The sequence below is a fragment of the Macrosteles quadrilineatus genome, unplaced genomic scaffold (genome assembly GCF_028750875.1).
Source record: "Macrosteles quadrilineatus isolate MER2022 unplaced genomic scaffold, UCM_ALF_1.0 Scaffold_5__1_contigs__length_97177068, whole genome shotgun sequence".
Lineage (NCBI taxonomy): Eukaryota > Metazoa > Arthropoda > Insecta > Hemiptera > Cicadellidae > Macrosteles > Macrosteles quadrilineatus.
The window spans coordinates 4,317,108-4,344,510 of record NW_026542598.1 but is presented as its reverse complement, the minus strand read 5'-3'; the positions used below and the strand labels follow the sequence as shown (position 1 = coordinate 4,344,510).

Sequence of the window (27,403 nt, the reverse complement as noted above, 5' to 3'; positions counted from 1 at the left end):
GTTTCACAGATAGATGGACGTAGGCCAAGGTAGCCTATACAGTACATCTAAAAGTGGATCTTCAATTTCCCAAGGAGATCTTCAATTTAGGAATAGTCCTCTCTCTTTTTTAGTTCGTCGGACCTCTAAAGGCTCTGTAAGCTCGTTTAAGTTGATTTCCGAACCACAGTATTTTGATATTATTACATTGTTACTTGTGTTTGGTGGGATTAAAACCAAAGCCTCAGTTGTAAAGGTTTAAATCTTTAAAACACTAGATCAGTAGTCCCAATTTACTATAGTGGTCATAAAAATCAAATGTGTGAATTTCAGGCCAATTACATTCACAATTTATTGTGTCGTCAACATTATTAGAAAAGTATGTTAGGGAGCAGCTTGAACAGTATTTGATGGTAAATAATATTTTTTTTTTTAAACCGGTTTGGTTTTAGAAAGGATTGAAATTCAAACGACGACGTTTTTCTTCTTACTAAAAATATTAATGACTGTAGGGATTACACAAATAGGTCTATAATTGGTGTCAGTGGTGGGGTCACACTGGAGTGGTTTGAAAGTTACATACAGTATTTTAGTGATCGTTTTCAGGTTGTGTCAATTTTGGGACACTCCAGTGTGCCTCGTCTAATTAAATTTGGGGTTTTCCAAGTAAGTTCGCTTGGGCCTCTGTTGTTCCTCGTTTATATCCTGTGTCTTATTGGAGGACGGAGGATTATTATCTATGCCGATGACGCCGCTTTACATTTTGAGGGCGACAATTGAGAGGAGTATTATAAGCCTATAGTGGGGCTGAGCGGTCAAGCAGCGGTTCGACCAGAGTTGGCCCTCCTAAACAAAATAATATTCCGGTGTCTGTGGACCTCGACCTGCAGCTGCGTTTGCGTTTGCACACGTGCAGACATACCATTAAAGGTCTATATAGTCTGCGGTGCGAAGCTGAATGAATGCGTTCTTTGTTAGTGCATTGAGTACAAATACCTAGGCGTTATGTTTGACAACCGCCTGAAATGGAACCGGTAACATATGCAAGGAATAAGCTGCGCTATTATTTTATTCTTTTATTCCAACAAATACAAGTGTGGCCCCGGGCCCCGCCTTAAGCTCACATAGCAAGTACCGGTGGAATGTAGTGACTGTGAACGTATGTTTGTTCCGAGTTGTGTTGTGTGTGAGAATGAGTTTTGACTTTGTTGGTGTGGGTAAGTGAGTGTGTGTGAATGTTTTAGGGAAATGTTTGTAGAACGTATGAGCCAAGTCTCAGGCAATTCAATATGATCTTTTCTGTTTGTAGAATGTTTTTGTCTTTATTTATTTATTTATTACTGTCGTTGTTGTTGTTATTTTATTTCCACAAAACAGAACAAATAAACAGAATATATGCGCGAATACTATTTTTCTTGTATTTTTCATATTTTACTTTTTGTTTTTTCATGTTATTATTATTAACAGATTAACTTATTTCATTCAAGTTAATTTTGTGTTACATTATATTTAGTCTCTAGTAGTGATGTAAAATACCTGGGTATTTAAAACTCGGGGTAAATACCCAAAATCCATAAATACCCGGGTATTTTGGGTATTTATGAAATCAATTTAAATTTGTTTATATTTACCCCTAAATATGTTATTGTTATAACTATATGATAAATTAGGATAGCCTATAACACCTTTTACAGTAACTTGAAGCTTTGATAGTACCTATTATTTAATGATTTAGCACTTTTTTTGTAAATAACACATAAAGTTTCTTAATAAGCATGGGGTTTCGTGTCTTAAATCGAGTAACACCAGTTAAATTTAACATACTAAAAAATAGTATATTAAAAAAGGCTGTGGCTATTTCAATTTTTATCATTTTATAAATTTATAACCATAACATAAACAGGCTGGGTGTGCAGGTGTGCAGTAATCAAACAAGCCTGTGATGCTACCTTTGATTGAGAATGCTAGAAACTAAACACTCCCTATGAAATGAAATCAAGACAACACCTCATCAGAGAAATAGTGAACCTAAACCTACTTTTACTGTTATTTAATTATGATAGTTAAAATTTCTATTGTATAAATGGCTTGGAAGGCTAGACAGACCTAAGCCTGATTGACATAGGCAGAATGGCAGAATACGAAAAGTAATTAAACTTTTCTGTGTTACCGCTTAGTTGGAAACAATAATATATTTGGATAAACCTACAAAAAAAATGTAACTCCTGTTTTTTGGTCTAACTTAATATAATTTTGAAAGATTTATTGTGCTATAGATTCAAATGTTTTGTATCACAAGTTTATGAAATTAGGTTTTTTTTTTATTTTGATACCATTGATACCAACAAAAGATCTAGAACAAAAATATTATTAAATCCTGCCACATCCTACAGATTGAATTTTAATTATTTTCATAAGTTGTTTACACATAGGCCACTACTAGGTTAAATCTTCCTGTCATTCTTTCTAAATAATAATTATTACTTTACAAATTATTTTTCTTCACTTCCAATAAAATAAATTCATTTATCTATCATAGAAATTACAAAATCATAAGTAGTCAGGACCAGTGCAACCATGCGACCAGGGTATTATGCCGATAATGCTTTATGCTCAGACCTGGGTATTTATGGCGATTATACCCATAAGTAAAATGCTAGTAGTGACCATATGAAATTTTGTTTAACACATTTTTTCATCATTTTACTATCCTTACAGGGTAATAATTGCAAAAAAAAACATCTAAATCTTCTCTAACTTTAATAAACTTTTACCCCGGGCCTGGGGTAAAACCCCGGGTAAATACCCAATTTATATTTACCTACCCACTGGGTATTTACCCGATCCACATCACTAGTCTCTAGTGTAAATTTTATTGTTTTCACTGTGCGGATAATAGCTTTGAGCCCCAACCATAGGAACTAGTCCATTTGGGCATCCGTTTCAAACTAAGAATTTGTATTCTTCTGTAATGATTTTGTTTTTGAAATAAATTATGTTTCATCCACATCCGATCTGTAGGCTACCCTCCACCAAACAGTTTCGGTGGATTAGTTTCCTCTTAACCAAGTAAATAAGGAATACCAAATGTAGCCAAATGTTAGATCCCTCTTATCAAATTATTCTTTTCACAATCGTTAGTAACCAATTGCCACTATATGTTTTATAACAAATAGCTTAAAAAAGTACGGCTTCGGAGAAGCGAAAATACAAGCAAGGTTAGAAGGGTATAATCCCCGTGACATAATTTATGGGTTCGAAACTTTCCTTTTGTGCTGTATCTTCGAAATCCTCCAAACTTATCCAAGGTTGCCAAGTTTACGTCGCTTCATCTGCAAGTCTCAACACTTGGACAGTACAAGTTGATATGCAAATGCGCTCTTTATCCTTCTTCTTACACTTGTTGGTGACTTTCAGACATTCATTTTTACTTCGCAGATAGTATTTTATAATATGTAATTTGGTTTTGGGTTTTAACTCGTTGGTAGCTTCCGTAGGTATATAAAAATTGTGGAAATGTTTCTAATCCAACCTAAAGATGTCAAAGTGAGCGTTCGGAGTGTGCATAGTTATAAATGCTATTTACAAACTCACTATACATACATACATTGGAATGAGAGATCACCAATTTATAACAATAAGTCGATTTATACATGATTAAGCTTTGAACCCTCCTAATGAAGAATTATTCAATACTTCCAGTTCTGATTTGTCCAAATAATTATTTTGCTGCTTCAAATCTTTGAAAAATAATTAATGAAAAAGTTTTCTATAAAATAAAAGAGGATCTTTAACTTTATGCAAAATACCAACATATTGTTTTGGTGTAATCCCATCACCAATGGTTTGATCTAACTGATACATCACGATGATCATGATGATATGGTTCATGATGATTATCGCAATTGTAGGTAGTAGGTCAAGAATCCACTTAAACTGTCCCTGTGCAAACAAATTTCCATGAAATATTTTAAATCTGTAATTCATTAAAATTGGGTATTGTTTGATTCCATCTACCTTAAAATAAACAAAAATAAAAAAGTAACCTTATAATCCTAGATGTTGCCTTTAATTTAATAATTTATACTTACCATACAAATCGGTGTACATTCTCTGCTTAAAGTCCAACTGTAGTTAGCTGTATGACGTGTTAAGTAGGATTTTACACAATACCTCCCGATGTCCGCTATTGCTCTACAAGACATGCTGGTATTCAAATGCAAACGTGGAACTTCGCGAGAGATGTGGAATTTCCATCGCGCATTTCTTTGGGTTAACGGCGATCTTGAGAGTATTCCAGTCCGAAGGGATCATAAACGTTGTTTTATTACGACAATAAACCCATGCGCTTTATACGGATTAAAATGAGTAGATAAAACTATACTACCCTTATGGTGGGATATTGCATTAATTGTTACATCGGTCTACTCATTTGTAAAGGTTTTGTAATTTCCTACATTTTACTGTGTGTGCTTTATATTTATAGTATATTCGACAGTTAAACAACATATTTGCTTAGTTTTTTTTCAGAAATGTATTTTTTTCTTTTAATTTACTTAGCAGTGAATCAGAATATGTTTTACAAAACCGTACAAATGGGTGTCCAGAACCTCCTATTTCCCAAAATATGTGTCGTTACTATTCAAGGCGTCACCAACCAAAACAGAACTGTAAGATGCAGTAGAGGACAGTTTTTGTCATTTACTGAAACATTGACGTTATTAAGCATGTATTTGTTTTAAGATGGTCCATACAAGAAAGTTCGTTTACAACTCATACTGACAGTTGTGGAATTTTAAAACTGCGAAGCCTCTAAATTTTACCTCTTTGCGTTGTCTCGTCTCATCGAACATTTCTATATTTTATTAAAAGACATGGTACTAAGACCGTTAGTGTGTCCATGACTTGGTAGTACAGTTTATTAGTTATTAATCGGTCACCAGTGGAGGGGGTGGGGTAGAAGGTGAAGCACAGGGCTATAATCAAGTACACGGGTCCGTCTGTTTGATGAATATTTATCTAGTTAGGTCTAGACATGAATGTCGATAGTCGGCTTGTACTTGGTTGTTGTACAGCATTCAGCTGTAAGTTAAATTGCTCTGACCATACTGAAGTTCGATGAATTACTGTGGTGTATTTACTAGTCAAATGTTATATTGCTTTTGTAATTCTAATACTGTAATTCAAAAAGTTGTGTTGTTGTGCATTAGAATTTATTTATTATATTTTGGCGAAGAATTTACATGGTTCTTTAATCAACAGACGCCATAAAGTAAGGCGAGAATTGAAGTCACTCTTAAGTTGTGGCTTTGAGTTTGGGGATGCAATTAATCTAGAATGTTTGGTTATAAACAAGTTATAACTAACTACTAAGGAATCCTGGCAAAAAATCGCAAACAATAAAACTAAACCTCTAATTATCAACAAATACCTTTTAAAAAAAGAAACCAATCCTCCAACAAGGAACCAATCATCCAACAAGGAACCAATCCTCCAACAAGGAACCAATCCTCCAACAAGAAACCAATCCTCCAACAAGGAACCAATCCTCCAACTAGCAACCAATCCTCCAACAAGGAACCAATCCTCCAACAAGAAACCAATCCTCCAACAAGGAACCAATCCTCCAACTAGCAACCAATCATCCAACAAGGAACCAATCATCCAACAAGGAACCAATCCTCCAACAAGGAACCAATCCTCCAACAAGAAACCAATCCTCCAACAAGGAACCAATCCTCCAACTAGCAACCAATCCTCCAACAAGAAACCAATCCTCCAACAAGGAACCAATCCTCCAACTAGCAACCAATCCTCCAACAAGGAACCAATCCTCCAACAATCAAGCCAAACCTTCAAAGCACCACTGAGACAGGTTGAGAATCAGTTAGTAATCACCCCATCAAGAACTGTATTATCACGTGATTGAACTGTAATTAAATACCACCTTGTCATGAATCACGCTGAGAGCCAGACTACTGACACAGCTTCTACCACAGCTTCTACACAACGATCGATAGACTGCCTGCTGCTACATGTCTTGTATGAGCTTATTGGTCGAGTCTTTGCGGAAATGTGTTTTAGTTTTGGCATTGACTTTCCACAGAATAGACTTCCTATCCGATGTAATATGAAGCCAACTATGACAATATTCTCTGTCAAGTGATAAATAAATCAGCTGTTGGCATGGATTTGAATACAGATTTAACATAATACACTAGTATCCTCTTAGATGGTCCTGAACTTCACCTATTTTCTTGCCTTCAAATGTTTACATTGGATGGGAAGTCTACACTGTGTATAGTCAATGGTTTTAGGTAAAAGTTTTAGATGTTAATAAGTCTTTCTTAAGATTTATCTGCGTGCGAATCATTTTAACAATAGACGAAACAAAGGTGATGTCAATAGGGTGTATTGAAGTAGTTGTTCATGGTTGAAAAGTCAGTACCTGTATTATGACATTAGACACAGTACGATTATAAATTTGATTTAAAAACATTCCAAATATTAATAAATCATACCGTGAACTTTTGCGAGTTGAAACAGTAGTTTAAAGTAATCGTAATCTGTCATTATTTCGCTTCACACCCTTCTGATATTTTACCGCCAACCTGTATCTTTTGAGATCTGTCTACAAATATCAAGAGATTAATGAAACAAATATTCCAGAAAGCCACATTGGACATTTAAATACATTTTCGAACTCCTGTCCGCTAATACAGTATCTGTAGATATTTGAAATGTCTCACGAGGATTTTAATTTCTCAACCAGTTCACCAATTATGATTTTAATTAGTTGTTCCGAGGCGCTGCAGAGTCGGGAAAGTTGTTTAATTAAGTCGATCATTCATTACTTGAAACTCCAATTGGCGACGGATCGCATGACGAGGCTGCTATTGATCGGTTTCTTTATTTAACAAGCCGACCCGTATTGTGGCAATGGCAATACAGTGTAGCGGTGACCTCTTTACATACAACACTAGGATGAAATCCTATACTAACTCTAGTATGATCAATTATCTACTTGTAGTTTGAATTTTTAAATTGTTATTTTGAATTCTATGGATATTTTTTTAAATTGTTGACTTTGGTGTTTTCGGAGTTAAGACATGATTGGTGAAAGGCTCTACTTCTGGAAAACTTTTATTTTGATAAAATTATAACTCGTTTTAAAAACAAACATTTTTACATTGGGCTTATTACGATTTAAATCAAACAAAAACACAACGCCGCGCCGGTAAAGAAGAAATTGAAGTCGAAGTCATTGAAATCTTATATATTAAAAAAAATTGGTTTTTCTTTTCCGAGTTCGTTTGGCTCTTCTACCCGACCGATTTTCATGATTGAGGTCTCAAATTGAAGGTATGCACGCTCAGATTTGCCATCAAGCATCGGCATATATTTATCTATAATCCTACTCGGCTTTTACGTAAAAGAAATTTGCTCCCCATGTTATTCTTATGGGAGTTAAATTTGGTTTATCTTTGCCGAGTTCGATTGGCTCTTCTACCCGACCGATTTTCATGATTGAGGTCTCAAATTGAAGGTATGCACGCACAGATTTGCCATCAAACATCGGAATATAGTTATCTATAATTCCACGCGATTTCTACGTAAAAGAAATTTGCTCCCCATGTTATTCTTATGGGAGGTAAATTTGGTTTATCTTTGCCGAGTTCGATTGGCTCTTCTACCCGACCGATTTTAATGATTGAGATCTCAAATTGAAGGTATGCACACACAGATTTGCCATCAAGCATCGGAATATAGTTATCTATAATCCTACTCGGCTTATACGTAAACGAAATTTGTTCCCCATGTATTTCTTATGGGAGTTAAATTTGGGGTTTCTTTGCCGAGTTCGTTTGGCTCTTCTACCCGACCGATTTTCATGATTGAGGTCTCGAATTTAAGGTATGCACGTACAGATTTGCCATCAAGCATCGGCATCAATGTATCTATAATTCCACGCGATTTCTACGTAAACGAAATTTGCTCCCCATGTATTTCTTTTAGGAGTTAAATTTTGTTTCTCTTTGCCGAGTTCGTTTGGCTCATCTACCCGACCGATTTTCATGATTGAGGTCTCGAATTGAAGGTATGCACGCACAGATTTTCCATCAAGCATCGGCAAATATTTATCTATAACCCCACTTGGTTTATACGTAAAAAAATTTCCTCTCCATGTATTTCTTATAGAAGTTAAATTTTGTTTCTCTTTTCCGAGTTCGTTTGGCTCTTCTAACCGACCGATTTTCAAGATTGAGGTCTCAAATTGAGGGTATGTACGCACAGATGTCCCATCAAGCATTGGAATATATGTAGCTACAGTCCAAACCCGGATTATACGTAAAATAAATTTGCTCTATTGGTAGTTAAATTTAGTTTTTCATTTCCCAGTTCGTTTGGCTCTTCTACTCGACCAATTTTCATGGTTGAATTTTCAAATTGAAGTTATGCATGTCCAGATTTCACAACAAGCATCGGTTTAAGATACAATATACAAAATACAAAAAAAAAATAAAAAATACAAGGTTAAACCCGTCGAAATCAACAGGTACTGTTGAGGTAATTCTATTTTGGAACCATTTGGTTTGTTTGTGATTCAGCACTATGCCAATCTTGATAATCATAATTAATTACACAAATGATGCCGGAATTTTACCGAAGGTTCTTATATGAAAATAAATAGGATAACGTAATTAGAATTGAGTATAGATATCAACTTTCGTTTTTTCGTTTCGTTTAGTTTTTTGTTTTGTTTTTGTCTAAATAATCTACTTTTATTTGGGCTATCGGTATAATATCGGGTTATACTTTTATTCGGGCGGAGGGTATGTTGAGTTGAGCTGACTCTGAACTTTAGTTTCAAAACATTTTCCAATATCTTATCTTAGACAAAATTTGTGATTCCTTCAAAAAATATTTACATCTGTCTTTCGAACATATGATTGAATATTTATTTAATTCCGATAAGGTGTTTACATTTTAAATGCATTTTCGTTTTGTTTACTAACACGTTTACGATTTTATCTGTGGCATTTATGATGAAACTGCGAACAGCCTTGAGATGACTGGTTTGCCTTCTCACAAATTAGTCTTAAAGGAAGGTGCCATTGTGATGTTATTAAGAAATTAAAACTACACAGCAGGTCTTCTAAACGGAACAAGACTTATTGTCAAGAAAATGTATGAAAACAGTTTAGACTTAGAAATCATAACTGGCACAAATATTGGACAACGTGCACTATTACCCCGCATTGATCTCTCTCCATCAGATTCTACAGTACCATTGTCTTTCAAACGAAGACAATTCCCCATAAAGGTTGCGTTCTGCATGACCATCAACAAGGCGAAGGGCCAAACGATTGATCGAGTTGGTGTGTACTTGCCTGAACCAGTATTTAGTCACGGTCAGTTGTACGTCGCCTTATCGAGAGGGAAATCTTTCGATACTGTAAAAGTAGAAACTAAATCAAAAGGTGGACGAACAGCAAACATTGTTTGGAAGGAAGTATTATAAAAGTCGTAATATTAATAAAGATTACCAGATGGAGGGAAATACTCCTGAGAATATGCGTACGTGCAATTCTACCGACAGAGATGTCTATTTTACAAGAAATATTGTTGTTAATAAAACACTCTTAATAAAGCCTCATTCACGCTGTGTTACATATGAGTTAACAAATGTACGTGCTTTCTCTGTAGGTGCTTTTAGGAAGTGTGTAGATATTGTTCTGGATTAATTGATTTTAAAACGGAAAAAAATACATCGGGACGATTTTCTCTGTGTTATATGGAATGTGTTATACTTTAATTTGGTCATAAGGCGAAATTAATCCAGCAGCCCTATAAGAGTTTAATTAAAGTTGTACCGCCCTTATTAAGTTTAGTATTTTATTTTTTTATTATTAATTTCAATGCTGCGGAGCAGCACGGGTCATCTAGTATTAAATTATTAAATAATGATAAACCTGTTAGACATTTTCATTCGACATAAAACTGTTGTACTGAAACCGCGTGAAAATGTTCAGTTTTTTAAGACCATCTGACGGGGAGACCCAAATTTTTATTATACGTAATGTTTCATGGATATCTCATACTTTGCTCTAATCGAGGATACAGGTAATTTAATTATACTATCAGCATTATATTATACTAGCAATTTCCTGTGGTATTTCCACGAATATTAGAACAATAACGCTATGGATCTTAAACATAGACAAAATAAGTAGTTGAATTATATATTAATAACATGTGGTTTGGAGGTTTTTTGACAGTTCCGTTAAAAAATTAATTCAAACGTGTTTTCTTTCGGGCTAGTAACGTAATTTACTTGTGGGTTTTTATAATATGGATGAATTGCACAAGATGGCGATCAGCATCATTTTGAGTTATGTTAATTTCCAAGCTTCTTTGCCTTTCTTCTGTTATACGTTATTGCAAAACTTAACATAATAGGATAGCTACATTATAATAGGTTATAACTAAATAAAGGATAAACCTGTTGCTTACCGTATGGCATTATAAGGGTGCTAAAATTCTTACTGTAAATTTTACTGTAAAATAATAGACTATCATTAAGTCACCACCTTATCAACTTTGCAACACACGAAAAGATGTTTTAGATTGTTTATGATGGGGAGTTTGCTTACAACATCCAGAGTCAATGTAACGGTCAGCTGGGGGAAGAGTTGTCGACATATCTAGACTACCTTGAGGGACTCCAAATGTTACGTCATCGGGGAATTCAACTCCAGGCTTGACTCATATAATGCTGGGACATTGTATCATTAAACGCACGTCCCTTGTTGATTATATGAAAATTGACGGTTTAAAAGAGAGATTGAAATGAAACAGATAAATTCAGACCTCGGATTGGGCGTCACTTTTCCAATTTAAGGAGGGAACGTGTTCGATTTTAATGATACTGTAGAGTCTAGAATACTGTAGTTTATGTTTCGGTTGTTTTTTTAGCGAAAGGATGCGTGACGGGGTTTGAGAAACTGTGTAACCTCAGTAAATGCAAAATAGACTGCAGTAAATGCACAAAAAATTATATATTGGGCAAACAGGACAACGTAGAAGAATACACAAAAGTTGTAAAATCGAACAACACAAAATCCACATTTGCAGGACATAATTCTCATTACCGACTATGCAAAAAAAATTACATCGAAAATGATATTTTAATTGACATAATTACAAAAAAATTTGTCAACTAATAAAAGAATTCTTATGAATAACTATCGCCAAAAAAGTGAATATTCTTTAGAGTGATGTTCTATTTTGTGTAATAGTTTTCCGTGATTGAGTTAATTAGGACTAGAATGTGATGTACATAAATAATCTTTTAGATTAACGTTAATACAATGTGAACTTAATGTGAATTTTATTGTTATGTTGTTTATTGTTATTTTATTTACGGATAAAACTGTATTTCCACAGTAGTAGAACAGCGTCGATTTACAAGACCTTTATTCTACAATTGATTTCATTCTTAAGGGCTACCTATCGACGCCACAGTAGTCCACCTATGATTTGAACGGACAGCGCATGTGATTTATCTTAGTCTATTTAATCCGCTGACAAATCCACCTCGGCAAGTCCATTACTGATGTTTGTTTATAACTTGTAGGCCACTGACGAGTCTTTGATGCTGGTAAATGTAGTGGAAACTATCCATTAATCATGTATAGTCTTGTGAGCCGTATGTGCTTCTACTGCAATATGCGGATATGATGGCTTTGCTCTTTGTATGTTTAACATTTCCATCTTGCATAATTTTACAGTGCAGTGTTTTGGCTAATCATTCGAAATATTTTCAAAATTTGTTTGTTGTCTTGAAGAGACGAGGAACCGAGTATTTAAGTAACTGCCCTTTGTTGATATAGAATTTTCCACAAAAAAATTACATTTACCCATTTGTTGGTTAACTCATATTTCTGTCACTTTCTTAACATTTCAATACAACATTTCTTTAAAGGACTTTTTAAAGAAGCGTTATTAAATCACAAACACATTAACGTCAACGTATAAAATGTGTTTATTTCTCTACGTGTGATGTTGTATTAATTTAATCTTTATATTTTTTTCGTTCACTCCAGTAGTTATTCCATATGAAAAAGTCAAGGGTTTTTGGGCAAGCGGTCCAAGTCCACAAAATATTTTTGGTTTGTTGAGACCATACGTTAGATACTGAGGTTACAGTATCTACACCGAATTACAATAAATGTCATACATGTGTTTAAGATACTCACCTTAAATCGCCTATATGTTTACCGGAGAAACAGCTCAAAAGAGCGATCCAGTAAGTTCGTTCCATCTATAAATTTCGTCCTTTGTTTGTCTTCGAGGTTGAAACTATTTAGACAAGTGTGACAGACAGGCAGACAAGAAAGTTGGAAAGATCGTTTACAACTGTCGAAGCATCCGTTGGCTGTTGTTGGAAAGCTGAAATTGGCGACATCAACTTTGATTAGACATTGTTAGTGACCTATCTGCTTTATGTTACTGATAGATTCGGGATCATTTAGTCTAATATTTTGTTATTATTTTTTACGAAATTCAAATTTGCCCAAATTTTTATCCTGGGATATGTTTGGTTTTATTATGTAGAATAAATCATAGATGTTTTCATGGTTCTTTGATTCATAACCTTAATGTACTTCCTAGGGTAAACATAAAGCCATATAAGCATTTTTACTACGTTTAGTGATTTATGTTTACCCTTAAAAAATGGGAATGTTCAACTTTCGTTACAGGCATCGTGTAGAGCTGAAAACCAAACAATTTTGTGTTTGGAAGCATTGTTGTAAAATTAAGGAAGCGAGACAAATTTAAAAATTTTAACTATACACGTACAATTATCAGGTTATATGTAAAACTGTTGTAGTTCGCTTGTTTATGGATATTATTTATGTTGGTCAAATTTGGCATTTTCTTCTTTTCGGAGGGGATTCATAATTGGTGCTATTATTAAAGCAATGCTCTTTTTAGCTACTATCAGTTGTTATTTTTTACTCTGGAGTGATTAAAAGATAGGCGTAAATGAACGAAAATATTTGAAAGCAACACACTCTGTCGGTAGTTAAATCAAATTAAGCTATTTTGATTATAATACTAAATAATGTAGTACATCTTAAACATAATAATGGTATGTCTACCATCATATGATAAGTGCACATATAATTAAATAGTACCTGGGGACCGAGCTTTGCTCAGGTAAAATCATTAGTTTAATATGAAAGCAGTCTTAGTATTGCAGATACATTAATCCATTCCCAAACTCCACACCGCTCTCCTTTACTACTTCCTTCACCACTTCCTACGTCGCAGACCTGTTTCCCTCCCTTTCCATAGCATTTTAGGATTGCAGATACCTTAATCCAATCGTCATAAACAGTTCCCGAACTCCGGACTGCTCGCCTTTACTACTTCCTTAACCACTTCCTACGTCGCGGACCTTTTTCCCTCCCTTCTCATAGCATTTTGAGATTGCAGAAACCTTAATCTAATCGTCATAAACAGATCCCACACTCCAGACTACTCGCTTTGACTACTTCCTTCACCACTTCCTACGTCGCGGCCCTGTTTACCTCCCTCCCCATATCATTTTAAGATTGCAGATACCTTAATCTAATCTTCAAAAACAGTTCCCACACTCCGGACTACTCACATTGACTACTTCCTTCACCACTTCCTACGTCGCGAACTTGTTTCCCCCCTCCCCATAGCATTTTAAGATTGCAAATATCTCAAATTAATCGTCATAAACAGTTCACACACTCCGAACTACTCGCATTTACTAAATCCTTCACCACTTCCTACGTCGCGGACCTGTTTCCCTCCCTTCCCATATCATTTTAAGATTGCAGATACCTTAATCTAATCTTCTAAAACAGTTCCCACACTCCGGACTACTCACCTTGACTACTTCCTTCACCACTTCCTACGTCGCGGACCTGTTTCCCTCCCATTCCATAGAATTTAAGATTGCAGATACCTTAATCTTATCTTCAAAAACAGTGCCCACACTCCGGACTACTCACCTTCACAACTTCCTTCGCCACTTCCTATGTCGCGGACCTGTTTCCCTCCCTTCCCATATCATTTTAAGATTGCAGATACCTTAATCTAATTGTCATAAACAGTTCCCACACTCCGGACTACTCGCCTTGACTACTTCCTTCACCACTTCCTACGTCACGGACCTGTTTCCCTCCCTTTACATTGCATTTTAAAATTTCAGATACCGTAATCTAATCGTCATAAACAGATCCCACACTCCATACTGCTACCCTTGACTACTATGTATCGAGTTCAGTTTAATCTTTGCTTAATAGTAACAACTGATGTTTTTCCTTTTGTACTGTATTTTGTTTTGCCAGTATACTGTGGATAGAGAACTTCTGCGCATGCGCAAGCTGAGGTGCCCTTGGGTACAGAACGTCACGTTATGTCTTAAAATGTAAACAAAATGACAACAATGGCGGAATGTTTTCTCATAAGGCCCATGTTAAATTTTCAAAGGTTTGTACTCATATTATGGCAAAAATAGATTTTTCCTGGCTATACCACTGGTCTAGAACTTATTTTTGACACAGAACTTAGTTATTCCGTAAATGTAAACGATTTTGTTAGGGCCGATTCCCGGATCGAGTTGACAAGTATTCAAACTTTACTCGTATTATATATAGGATATTGCATTAATTATACAAATTAAGCTCATTCGAAACAAAATGTCCACGACGACAATGCAATTGAAACAGCTGATTGCCTGATAAAAAATGTAACACCAACTGAGGTCGGCTAGAATACAGCAATCATATCCTTTAAAACACATTTATATTGGTCTTTTATGTTCAAATGTGATATCGTGAAATTGAGAAGTATAGGAGTACTTATTCTTTCAATTTTATTGATACTTTTGCAATATTGAAGATGACAATATCTGTTTGATAAGGCGATGCAATTGGATCATTTATCGATACAGATTTCGATAGTGTATAGGATTTTTTTCAATTGAAGCTATGGCGAATGTTTTGGCTTTTGTGTTATTCGTATTAATTTTATCCTAGATGGAAAGATATAAAATGTAAGTACTGAATTACTAATGCGTTTGTTATCAGTTTTACACTTTACTCCTTGAAAAATATACGAATGCATAAAAATATGAAAAAATATAAGGCTACATGCCATAGCAAATATCATGAACGTAAAATTTAATTTCTAAGCGAACTCCCGAAATAAATTTAAATATGCATGTCTTGATCTCCATTTTAACTACATTATTTTATTAGTGGTTTTCATTACTCTTCACTTATTGTTACTTAATTGTTTTAACTTCTTGTAAACCTAAATACTTGGTACATCGTGTATTTGGATTTTATTCGTTTTTAATTCTTTGCGTTGTAATCTAAAGGTTGTTGGGGTCGATCCTGAGAAAAGTCAAAAATCTTTGGATGGTTTGAAACTGGACCTGACTGATCTTGCAGTCAATGACTAAGCTGTCATCTCTTTCATTGAACAATTCTTCACCTTAAAAGACGTATCCTAATGTGTCAGATTTGTAAAACCTTAATCTAATCTAAATCCAAAGGCGATTAGTGCTGAGATCGATATATCTGCAATTATTAATCCACGTATTCCCCACTACAATACAATCAGGTTGTAATATTGCTCCAACAAGGATGTCATTGATCATTGGTCTAACAATTAATTAAATTGTCCTCGCTGTGTATTGAGGTTCTTGCAAGACTCCTCAACAGACACTGTTAACATTGCTTCATTATGCGTCATCAGGATTGAGCTATTGTTTTTACAATTCAAGAGACTTTTTTTTTATTTAAATTTTAACCGAAGTTTTGAACGAGTATTGGAAAGCGAATGCAACAACATTGTGGTTATGTTTGACGTTGAAAAATTTAAACAATTTAAAAAATACAATGTTTTACGTGACCACCAAGTACTTAAAAGAGTAACCCTTTCCCAACAACAAGTGTTTGGTTTTTTTCATCGGCACCAGTTACAGAAGACAATAATCCGTTGAATAAGTATATTCTTCGTTTGTTCAGTAGTTTACAAACTGCCGTATGGTCTTCGTTATAGAAATTTTTGTCACAGGTAAAAATATTCTTACCTAAGAGAGGTTTGGATGTTTTTAGATGGCTCACTACTGCTTAATTATGGTGGGATATCCTAACCAATGCACACAGCCCTATCACGGCTAAAGTACAAAAAATGCAGACAAACTAAGGGTCTTCATACCAGAAGTACCGGGTTCGAACCAGTAAAAAAGTACAAAAAGTGAATCACCTAGTATAATTCTTGTTCATGTCAAATATTGTACAGAAATAAAGCCATACTGCCACAATAAAGCAATCATAGTAATAAAAACATAGCAGTAATTTAAAACATCTATAAAAATATCAATACCCAAATATTAGGTATACCAGCTATAAGATACGATAACGACTGGAGACAGGGTAGTAGCCAAACCCAACCAAACCAGTGGGCAACGATTTACAACCTGAGACATTCAAGGCGGCAACTGCCCCGCCTAGAGGCGTTGAACCTCAATATAACTATTACACGTGCCTAACACAGCTCTTGCTGACTTTAAGATGTTCTATTTTGTACAAAATATTTATAATATCCTGCAATGGCGAGAATTCAAAGTGGTTTAAAGTAACTTGAATGAAAAGTATGATTAAAATTTTACATTCCTCAATAGATACAATTTGATTTATACCTCATTTTTTGTATGTCCTCAATTAAACATGCTCTTAGTGAAAATTTTAATTAAATTTTTTTTTGTTTCGAAATGTTTACAACATTTTTTGCAAATTGTTTTACTTTATTACCTTATTACCATATCATCATCTTTTACCGAAGAGGGATTGAAGGTGTCAAAACTTTCAATTTACACAAATTACATACATTAGAACAAACTGACATATTGCAAGTGTAGATAGGCGGATGAGTAAAAGATTTTGGAAATTAGTCGTCAGAAAATTATTTTATGTTTTATTATATACCTATTTACAAGAACGATAAGTTACTGTATTATCAATACTTTATTTATGTGGACTAAGCCTTTTTTTGCGTGCTGTGTTTGCTTGGTTTTTCTTAGGTTAAGTTTTTGCAATGATTGTATATATTGACAATTGTATTTTTTGTTGACGATGCCCATTGCATTTGTAACTTTCCTGAAATTAGAGGATTGTTTGAATTTTAATGTATTTTGGCCCTTCACACTAACAGGTTTCTAATTCAAAATTCAACCAAAAATTGCTTTACGTTAACATTTGCTCATTTCATTGTGCTCGAACACCTATATAAATAAACATCGATTTAGAACATTTATTTTGCTGTAGCCTGGTTAGCACTAGTTCTACACTTAAATAATAAATTGGAACTCGTGTTAGCAGTTGATTGTTAAAAGCCCGTGTTGGCGGTGGAAATGGATTTTGGAACCCAGCCCAAAGGGAATTTTATATTCTCCAGCCCGGATGTGTTAACCTCGCTTGTACTCTGCGGTTCGCCGTTCTGCTCATTACATGCTAAATGGCCGTGTTTTAGAGGGTTTAAACATTTTATTGATCGTTATATTACTTGTTTAGATATTTTAACAAAATATGTACACATTTAAATGCAAGTACTGTTTTTCATATTCTGTTCGTCCTGATTTTGTAGAAACGTTTGTTAATGAAAATGTAATTATGTGTTTTATATATATTCGATGCATATTGTCTTTCGAACACCTGACACAACCTTTTTTTACCTGAAAGCACAAAAAATACCTACAACCTTTTTTTGTCACAAGTGTGCTCGTCATCATATCTACACGCTGCTAGTCCGACTCTATCGGAAGTCAAATGCTGGGTAGCTTTACAATTATGTTACTTTCTTACAAAAGTTATTAGAATTACAAGACCAAGGTTCTACGGCTTCTCTACACAAACGTGTTACATTCCGCGTTTATTCACGAAATAATATACAAACAATTTCCATCCTCATTAGATTTTCACTTGAATATTTATTTTTAAGTCATATTCATTCCCTACTAAATAAAATTAGGTTGAACGAGTAGGTTAGCGAATACAGGGAAGACAATAAGGGGTGTTTTAGTAAAATTTCAATATCCTATATAAAAATTACGTGGAAATTTTAAATTTACAATTAATTTTTTCGTAAATATTTATTTAGAAAGAATTAGAAAATTCAACGATTTGAGGAATAAAATTTGGACTAATTACTTTTTGCCCCACAAAATTCCCCTATAAAACCCCTGTTCTTATCGTCAAACCGTCGATCACACGTACAATGACCAAATGACGTACGGTATTATTATTTTATCTAATTATAACCATTTAATCATTCAAATAATAAGTTAAACTGTATTTCCGAACAATTTTGTACTTCCCTACCCACTTGTACCGGGTCTCCAATTAATTTCAATTTAATCATTTTGAAACGTATTTCCTACGTCTTTGTATCAGGTGAGATAACCATATCACTTGCTCTACTACAACATCACCCACTGCGTCCAGTGAGTGGCCAATGGCCTATACAGCCGAGAGTGTATCTAGGACATCATGGACATTTGGCACCCACACTCTCATTGTTATACGAATAGCGCTTCTACCTGAGTCCGGCCTATTTACCCTACTGATTCATTATGACTCACAACGCCTTTGTGGATTTATATTTGCAACGAGTGTAATTGTGACGTTCAATGAGTTTGTAGAACTGTGTTGGACAATAATGTTGGTTATTTATTGTTCAGAGAAGAACTTGAGTACGAGAGAATTCGGTTCAAATCCCGCTGATCTGTGAGGTTTGGATATACGATTATGCTGTTAAACGGTTCAAGATGGAATCAATTCCACGCCAAACACATGTACAATATTAGGTGTACTACCTGTCCAAATATGTGGATTTGTAATTTTTTAGTAACACAGGGGAGTGTTTTAAGAAAAATATTACTAAACACATAGTGTTGAATGGTCGGCCTGAACGTTTTATTGATCAGGACCAACTAAGTATTTCCCTTGTAAAGGGTATGTTCAATTTCGAACAATCAAAAGTTAGTGACTTTTCTAACTGATCGAACTAACTTTTTTATCAAGATAGGAGTACTTTTCGCAGTTTACATTTAGACGTATGCCCATCTGTATGGATAGCAATAGCGGTCCCAGGGGGAGGGATATATTCCCCCCGAAATATTTTATATTTTATTATCTAACATTAATACTATTAGATTGAGCATATTTTAGAGCTCAAATCCGTACAAAAATTCGTTTTTAGGCTTAAAATTCCACATTTTGTCCCCCGGAACCCCCTTTTTCTATGGGATATTTCATACCCCCCAGAACCAGGTGGTCATTCCCCCTTCTCCGAAATGAAATCCTGGGACCGCCACTAATAGATAGTATGACATTTTAGGTTTTGTAGTTGTAACCCACCTAAAAATTAATTTGTGATGCTAGATGCTAATCGTTAAAAATTTAACCTGCACCTTGTCTTAGTAACCTCAAACCGGTTCAGTTTTATGATTTTATTCACCTTAAAAAACATCTTTGAATCGTTTTCTTATTTATCACATATTTCATGTAACCCAAGATCTTATTGTTGTACAGCATCCTGAACACATTTTTTAGTTATATATCTAGTACATTACGGTTTCTTACTATTATAGGAAATGTACTATTAAAATGTATGGTTGTCCGTCAACCAATAAATAAAAATTTTGTATACATACTGTAACAGCCACGTACGATTATAATGTGTTAACCTTGTTTGGTCCTTTTGATTGTTTAATCAATATACCTAGTAGGAATGTTGAGCGATTGATTGATGCAGCAAAAATTCAAGTAAATATTGGATCATCGTTATAAAGCCCTGTAAAGGCCAATAGCCAATGCTGATTCTAAATTTGTCCAATTACTAAGTTGGATAGCACGATTAGACTAGGTACCTCGGTGGAGAAATCAGCATATTCATGGCTCGGCTTGTTGGAATTGTTCGCCATTCAATACGTCTGAATGCTCTCATTTAGAGCAATTATTTAGAACTTGTATTATAAAGATACATAATATGGAGTACATATGGTTTATGAAACGTTAGTAAAATATTAGTTGAATATTAGTTTTGCTATTTTATAATTATATTTTTTATTAAATGCAAATATACCTGTCACTTTATGTTTTTGTATATCATTATACAGAACTGCTTAATTGTATTAAATTCATAACCAGATAATGTAGTGGTGTTACTTGTGTGTACTAATATGACTTCATTAAAGTAAACGTAACTTTAACAATATCGCCACATGCAATCATTCATGATTGGACCAATCCGTATATTATACCACAGAGAATAGACCATTTATGGACTATTCTATTCCATCTATTATCCATGGATTATTTATGGATGGTCTATTGTCTGTGATTATACGCACTCAGTAATAGCTTTATCGAGAGAGCGAGCTGGGCTATTGGTTAAAACGCGGGACTTCGGTCGCCGAGGTCTTGGGTTCAAATCCCGCCAAATTATTAATGGATTTTATCTAAGTGATAATGCCTCAGCCCCTAAGTCTAGCCTGAAGTAACGTGAAAAACATTTCCGGGTTCGTGCCTAACGTCCTAGGACAAAAAAGTAATAGCTTTACCATCTTTATAGTTCAAGTTCAAACTTCAACAAGTATATCACCTCAGCAGTAAGTTTTTTAAGAGTCAAACTTAAAACAGTCTTCTTCTGTATATCTTTTATGTATTGTTTTAATTTAAACATGATTTTGACCTAATAGAGGATTCGTAAACATCTACTGTACTTGTCTTAACCTGGTATTATAGCCAATTAGACCGACCACATTAGTAAAACGTACCGAATAAGAGAGAAATTTTAGTATTGTCAGACATGGAACCTACATAAAAGCTTCGGGTTGTACTACAAAATGACAAATCACTTGCAGTGTCCACATTAAATGTCATGACCTTATATTTTTGTCAGTCATGTGTTCCATTATGGACTTATAGCAAGTAAACTTCTCATCAGATCGTGAAATCCAGAGCCTGTTTTAAGTGTGTAAATGTTGGTGACGTTTAAACTGATGTTGACTGAATGCTCTCATATTTTAGAATAGATTTTACGATTTGTGCTTTACTCTTCGGCTAAGTACCAAACGACAACCAATAGTTTACAAATAGAAGTTGGTTAAATAACTAGCAGCAAATAATAAATAACCAAATGCCCTTTTAATAGACCGAGCAGAACTACCTAAAATGTATTATACTTATAAGAAAATGTTAGGGAAATTTTTTGGTCCATGGTTCCGTGTATGTTTTTCCCTAGGTATTAAATACGTAAAAAGATTTCAACTGAGAACACTTTGCATAATATGTTGCATAATGTGTTTAAAATAATTACCATAAATGCATAATTTAATGTTGTACAGTGCCCCCGTAAAATCATATCACTTGAAATATTGTTCTGTTTCCCACCTTACGTTTAGGTAATCGTTCCCATTCAAGTTCTTTTTATAGCTCGTCAAACGTAATTGCTTGTTTGGAAACGCGATCCCTAATTGAGCTGTTCCGAAATGTTTATTTAGAAACTCGAATCTAATTCTGTCTGAAATACACCTACATTCAATAAATGTGTTGACTCAACATATTGTCCATGTTACGGTTTGAGTTTGTCAAGATGATGTTTTGAAAAGTTAAAAGATTATGATTTCTGTAAGTTAACCCTTCGATTACGATAGTGCAAATAGATTCTTAATCCATTGTAAAATCTAAAGCTTTTTAAGGTTTTTTCAATGTATTTTAATGTCATTATTTTCCCCCGATAATTGTAAAGAATTGGTCCAAACGTTGGTCTTGTTCCAACGTCGGCCTTTAGTTCGAAAGAAAACCAGTAGTTTGAACAAATAGTTCATAGTTTTAACATTAATAAATTTAATAAGTAAAAAAATCTAATTATAGAAATTAAAAACTCATCACAACACTCCATGACATAATAACCATGTTACAAGTGTGGTAAAACAACGGTAACGAAAGAGTTACTTAAACGATTGTTGACGTTTAAGTGTGCAACTACTATTATTGTAACTCACAATAATTCTGGTCAAACATAACTATAAATCATTTGGGAATACGCTTATTAGGCTTATTAGGTAACCTCTCGGTTGCTTACGTCATTGTGCATGCCTAATGATCAGAAAGCTACCTATGAAAAATCTATAACAGTGTATTTAATCTACGGTTAAACGTTTCCTGATGCCAACCTGGGATGTTGAAGTAGAACATATGGTTGTGTTGTGATAAAAATAACAATTGTTCGTATGCCAAGCTATTTGAGGAACAGTATGCTATTTTCAAGCCGTTAAGGGGTTGTAGGTGTAGGCTGCATTAGCATTGATACATCGACTTGTGTTGGTCTAGCACGGTCTTTGGCTATAGGTCCTGGGTTCAAATCCTGACAATGGTAAAGAATAGTCAACAGTAAAGGTAAATTTAAAGGCAGGTTTCTATGTTAAGGTATAGAAATTAATAACTAAATATGGACTGTCAGCCGTGCTGCGGCTACGGTGGTTACCATAGGTTCTGGCGCAGCTTAGCTGACGGTCTATATTTAATTCTTTTTGTCCATGGTTATGGTAACGCGACTAGCGATCCAATAGAACTGTCTAAAGGGATCTACCTTTATAGAAATGCAAAAATTGAGCTGTCAATACTTATTTGGCTTATTTTTCAACATTATTGGGAAGACTCCAATGACACTTCAATCCACTTAGTTGAATTGAATTTATCTAGAGATGCATAAATAGGGGTTTCAATCGATTTAAAAGCTAAGTTTGAAGAAAAGGTCAAATTGGGCGTTATATATAGTTATATTTTTTCTACTTGACATTAAAACATCGCAATTTACTTTAAATTAGTTGTTAAATAACTGGTATCAGTAAACAAGAAAATATCAGGTAGATACTTAAATGGTAATAGTTTTTTGTGTAACTAGTGGGCAAAGTGGCACTTTGCTGCACACGAGAGCAATGTTTACGAACGAGCCGCAGGCGAGTGCGGAATGATCTCGAGTGCAGCAAAGGCCTTTTGCACTCGTTTTACACACTATATTTTTCCTACAGTCACTATAAAGCATATAAATAAACAGTCTTTGAAACACTATACAACACGTTTTTAGGTTCATCTGGCAACACAAATGGTGCCCTAGAGAAAGTAGTACCCGCGGTCCGTATCACTCCGCTATTTTTCTTCGGCAAGAAATGTGCTCCGCGTTTTGAGAATATAGTTCCGTACGTTTTTGTAATTTGAAGTGGTTTCCGCGCCTAAAAAAATGCTTTAAAGGTATTTTCTTGTTTATTAAGATCGTAGGAATGTTTTAAAAACGTTTTAAAGAAAAGTCCAGAAAGTTCAGAAATACCGAAACTAAACACGAAATGACAGGTTAAATCGTAGTTATAATAGTCAATCAGCTGCTCATAGTATTATTAACTTTAAGTGTTGCCAACCTATTTCCAAGCGTACACGGATTACGTGCATAATAGAACACCACGCTGTTTTGTGTTGTTTCGTTGGAGTCCTGATGTGCGGCAAAGTATAAACCGTACGACAATAGTTATTTGTGAAACTAGTGAGAAAAGTGAGCAATTGGACTCACTCGAGAGAAATCCTTACTCACGAGCCGTAGGCGAGTGAGGAATGGTTTCTCGAGTGAGGCAATTGTTATTTGTATCGAGTTGCACATTATACTTTTCCTACAGTTACCATAAAACAAATAAATTGGTAAAGGAACATAACCTATTTTTACACAGAAGTGAACTTTTAATATAACATTTAACGTGAAGTGACAAATACAACAGTACAACAGCTGACCAGCTGATTTACAGCCAGTGCTGCCAACGTATTTCGCGCGCATACGACGTTGACTGCATGTTACGCGCTCACTATTTCGTGCCTTCACGTTGCAAATCTGGAGTGAGACAAAGTAATTAGAGTGAGACAATGTTAGCATTGTCTCACTGATGAGCGAATTGGCCACTTTGCTTTCTCAAATCAGTGAGAGAACATATACATTGTTAGGTTACTGTAGGAAAAGTATAAATATGCAGCAATTAGCAGCTTTCTGTACTAAAAACAGTACAAGGAAGCCAACTTTGTCGGGTGACTGTAGGAAAAGTAATTTAATCGTAACCTTCGTTTGTTTATTAGAGGTTTACCGACATAATTATTAATTAGGAAAAGGTTTCAACAAATTTACGCATTAAAAACTCAAAACGATGGCAGTTTTTATATACATAATTTTCCTCCGCCAACGTTAGAGCCAGCTGCTGAAGTAACTGTTATGTTTATTTTAGTCCGCGGACAGTGAAGCAACAATGAAATGCCCATCTCAGTTGACAGAGAATACAAAGACGTGAGAACCACCGCAGGTCTTGGATATCAGACTAGAATAACTTTTAACATTCCCACAGTCAAGTTAATAACTTATATATGTTTGGTTTCGATTGGTGAAAACGCATAATGCAATACAAATAGTTTTAAAACCGGCTAACTCCATCCACGTTTTTAAATTGTAAGCATATCATTACTAGTTTCATTAAATTGCGACAAGAACATAATATTGTGTATACGACTATTTATTGTAAGACAGTTGATGAATGTGTATAGGCCATCGATCTCTACTAGAACGTTGTAGTAATAGAGATCGATGGTATAGGCTACTATTGAATGGAGTGATATACGTTATGCAGTTCTGTTACTGGATAATACCAGCTGTTCATTTTACGCCAGTAATATAAGTACTCTGGGCCCAGTTTTGATATATTAACAAGCTACTGACTTGCAGTTCATCTTGTCATTATTAGATGCACTTATAAACACTCACCCAGCCATGTTTATAATGTAGCTACAAATGCATTATACAGTCTTTAAATTGTACCTACCCAATGAAACATAAGTGGTTGTTGTATTTTCATTGAGTCATTTAAAAATGTGTGAAAGGAAAATATAAATTAGATTGAAGGTGGATCTAAGTTGTAGCTTTTTGGCGTATTCCAATAATTTTTATTATATGACATGGATGTTTTGTGATTCAAACTTTCAAAAATACAACTAGACATTCCATCCCATGTTAAATTTGTAGCCAGGTTTTTGATCAAATATGTCGTAGTTGATGTGAGCCACCTACAGATTGCGCTGATCTAAATTACTGAATCCTGTCGAGTACACAAACTTTTGTACCAAGTCCAACTTAGGGAATGACTTATGGGGAGCTATAGCAACTGTTATGACCCATCAACTTGGTAAAAAAAAGTATAAATATAAAATTTTAGACACATTTTTATCGCATTCTGTGACTGGCTCACATAACTACGTTCTTTTTAGTAAAAAATTTGCGACAGCTGGTCCATATAGATGGGACGTCTACGTTATTAATTTAAAAAGATTACGTTTCAAAGTCTTCACAAACAATGTTGTAGAATGTTGTAAAATACCCATCTAAAATATATTTGCCGACTGAAGTGTCTTAGTTGGAGTAGCACAGCATTTTAGTTTTGAAAGACTAACATAATCACTAATCAAGGTATAATGCAGAGGGAAAGTTAATAAGTTTTGTTATCTGGGTCACACTCGTTTATTTACAACCTCGGCGCTGCTGCACTTGTCCTACTGGGCGAGTGTCACGGCTGTTTTGTATACTATTACTGCAGTAGTGGACTGTATTATATGTAAAAAAATAAACATTAAGGTAAACTAACTTTTAGCGAATTTCCCATATAGGGAATAAGCTATTACCGTAGTACTCATGGTAAGACCTGGACGCGGGGCCGATTTTTTTTTTCATTTTGAGGTCCCTAGAGGCCAAAAACACCATCCGTTCAAATTCATATATATATATATATTTATATATTTATATATTTATATATTTATATATATATATATATATATATATATATATATATATGTGTGTCCGTTAGCACGATAACTCGAGCAAAAATGATCCGATTTTGATGAAATTTGGTACAAACGTGTAAACCTACGTTTATTCGAACGAGTTCGCGATCCAGCATGATCGGACCATGGGAACGGTGGTTTACGGGGGGTTTTATGGGGTAAAAATAGGTTTTTCCCATTTTTGACCCAAAAAACATAAAATTTAGCAATTTCTTTCCAAACCATTTTGTAGAGCTTAAAAAAACAAATAATTTAGTATATTGAAGCGTTATTATGCGCCTAATGGTTACGGAGAAAATTCCAAAAAATTGTAAATTTAAAATTCCCATGTTATTCTTATGGAGAATAAGTATATTGTTGTAGTTTGCTTGTTTATGAACATATTTTGATCAAATTTGGAAAATGTTTTTATTTCTTACTAACTATTAACGTTTTACAAAAAAAAACAGTTTTACCCTCCCTGATGCAGCAAACCTAAGTACTAGTTAAACTAATTCTATTTAAATAGAGAATAAATGTTATATTTTTAAGTAGACATTTCAGTGTAAATCCAATCAGTCAAATGGAAATTCGCTTAGTCTGCAGGTTTGCTGCGGCGGGGGTATTTCTTATATACATTATAAGAAGACATTACTTACACTATACGTTATAGACTACTGTCTACTCTTTGATCTATGGTCACTCTCAAGTCACACACAGTGAAACTTAACGAAACACAGCGTGAGGAATAAAATCGAACTTACAAGAATTGTGGGAGATTTGTAAAAGATTAAAAGATTTACTCACATATTTGGGTAAGTAGATTTTTACGATTCAATGATGTTTGGCCATTCATCATCCTAGGTTTCTTCATTAAACTATAAAATTATTTGATTATCTTGACGTACAACTAAATCACGTGGCATCAGTATATATTAAAATAGCACATCGTGTACATTATATTGCAATAAAGTGTAACTTTAGTAATATGTTGATTGTTGTATGTAATATGTACCCGTGTGGTACTTCGTTAGAAAGGCATCGATACTAATCTGTAAGTTAAGTAATTTGCTTCTACCATAGATAAAACATACTCCTTCTACTATAGGCATAGTGTACAGTACTATGGATTTTTATTATATAGGCACTAAAGGTTTGTACTACAAAAATATGGCATCCCTAACACTACGATTAATCCCAGACGTATAAACCACTTAAAACAATGTACTCAGAATTTTACGAGGACTAGAGATACAGCTTAATCTGTCCACCCAGTGTTGTGAGAGATATTCATGTAGCTCTGCAAGTGAACGCTACGAGTTTTCCCGTGAAAGCGAGGTCTAGGTTGTTTTCATCAGAGTTCATGTTGTGCCAGTATATTACCGCTATCGACGTTGCCATAAATCCAGACAAGGCTGATAACCAACTACGATATCTCACCTTTGACCTCCTCTAGGTAAATCAAT

The 27,403-nt window shown here is 34.5% G+C and overlaps 3 protein-coding genes across 4 annotated transcripts in view; all 3 read left to right on the top strand.

The window, feature by feature from the left end:
* LOC128994962 (neurocalcin homolog) overlaps positions 1-27,403 on the top strand; it is a 146,798-nt gene that overhangs the window by 73,649 nt on the left and 45,746 nt on the right. The window lies entirely within an intron of this gene.
* Positions 1-27,403, top strand: part of LOC128994963 (neuronal calcium sensor 2-like) — a 137,869-nt gene that overhangs the window by 72,821 nt on the left and 37,645 nt on the right. The window lies entirely within an intron of this gene.
* LOC128994219 (acidic proline-rich protein PRP25-like) lies at positions 1,172-5,908 on the top strand. Its single transcript, XM_054418601.1, has 2 exons — positions 1,172-1,196; positions 5,424-5,908. The coding sequence occupies exons 1-2, from the start codon at positions 1,172-1,174 to the stop codon at positions 5,906-5,908; spliced, it is 510 nt and encodes a 169-aa protein (XP_054274576.1).

Excerpts from the sequence above, each read along its gene's own strand:
- LOC128994219 (XM_054418601.1), top strand. The coding sequence starts at position 1,172 with ATGAGTTTTGACTTTGTTGGTGTGG. Across the intron at positions 1,197-5,423 it reads TTTTGACTTTGTTGGTGTGG|AAACCAATCCTCCAACAAGG; the intron begins GTAAGTGAGTGT and ends TTTTAAAAAAAG.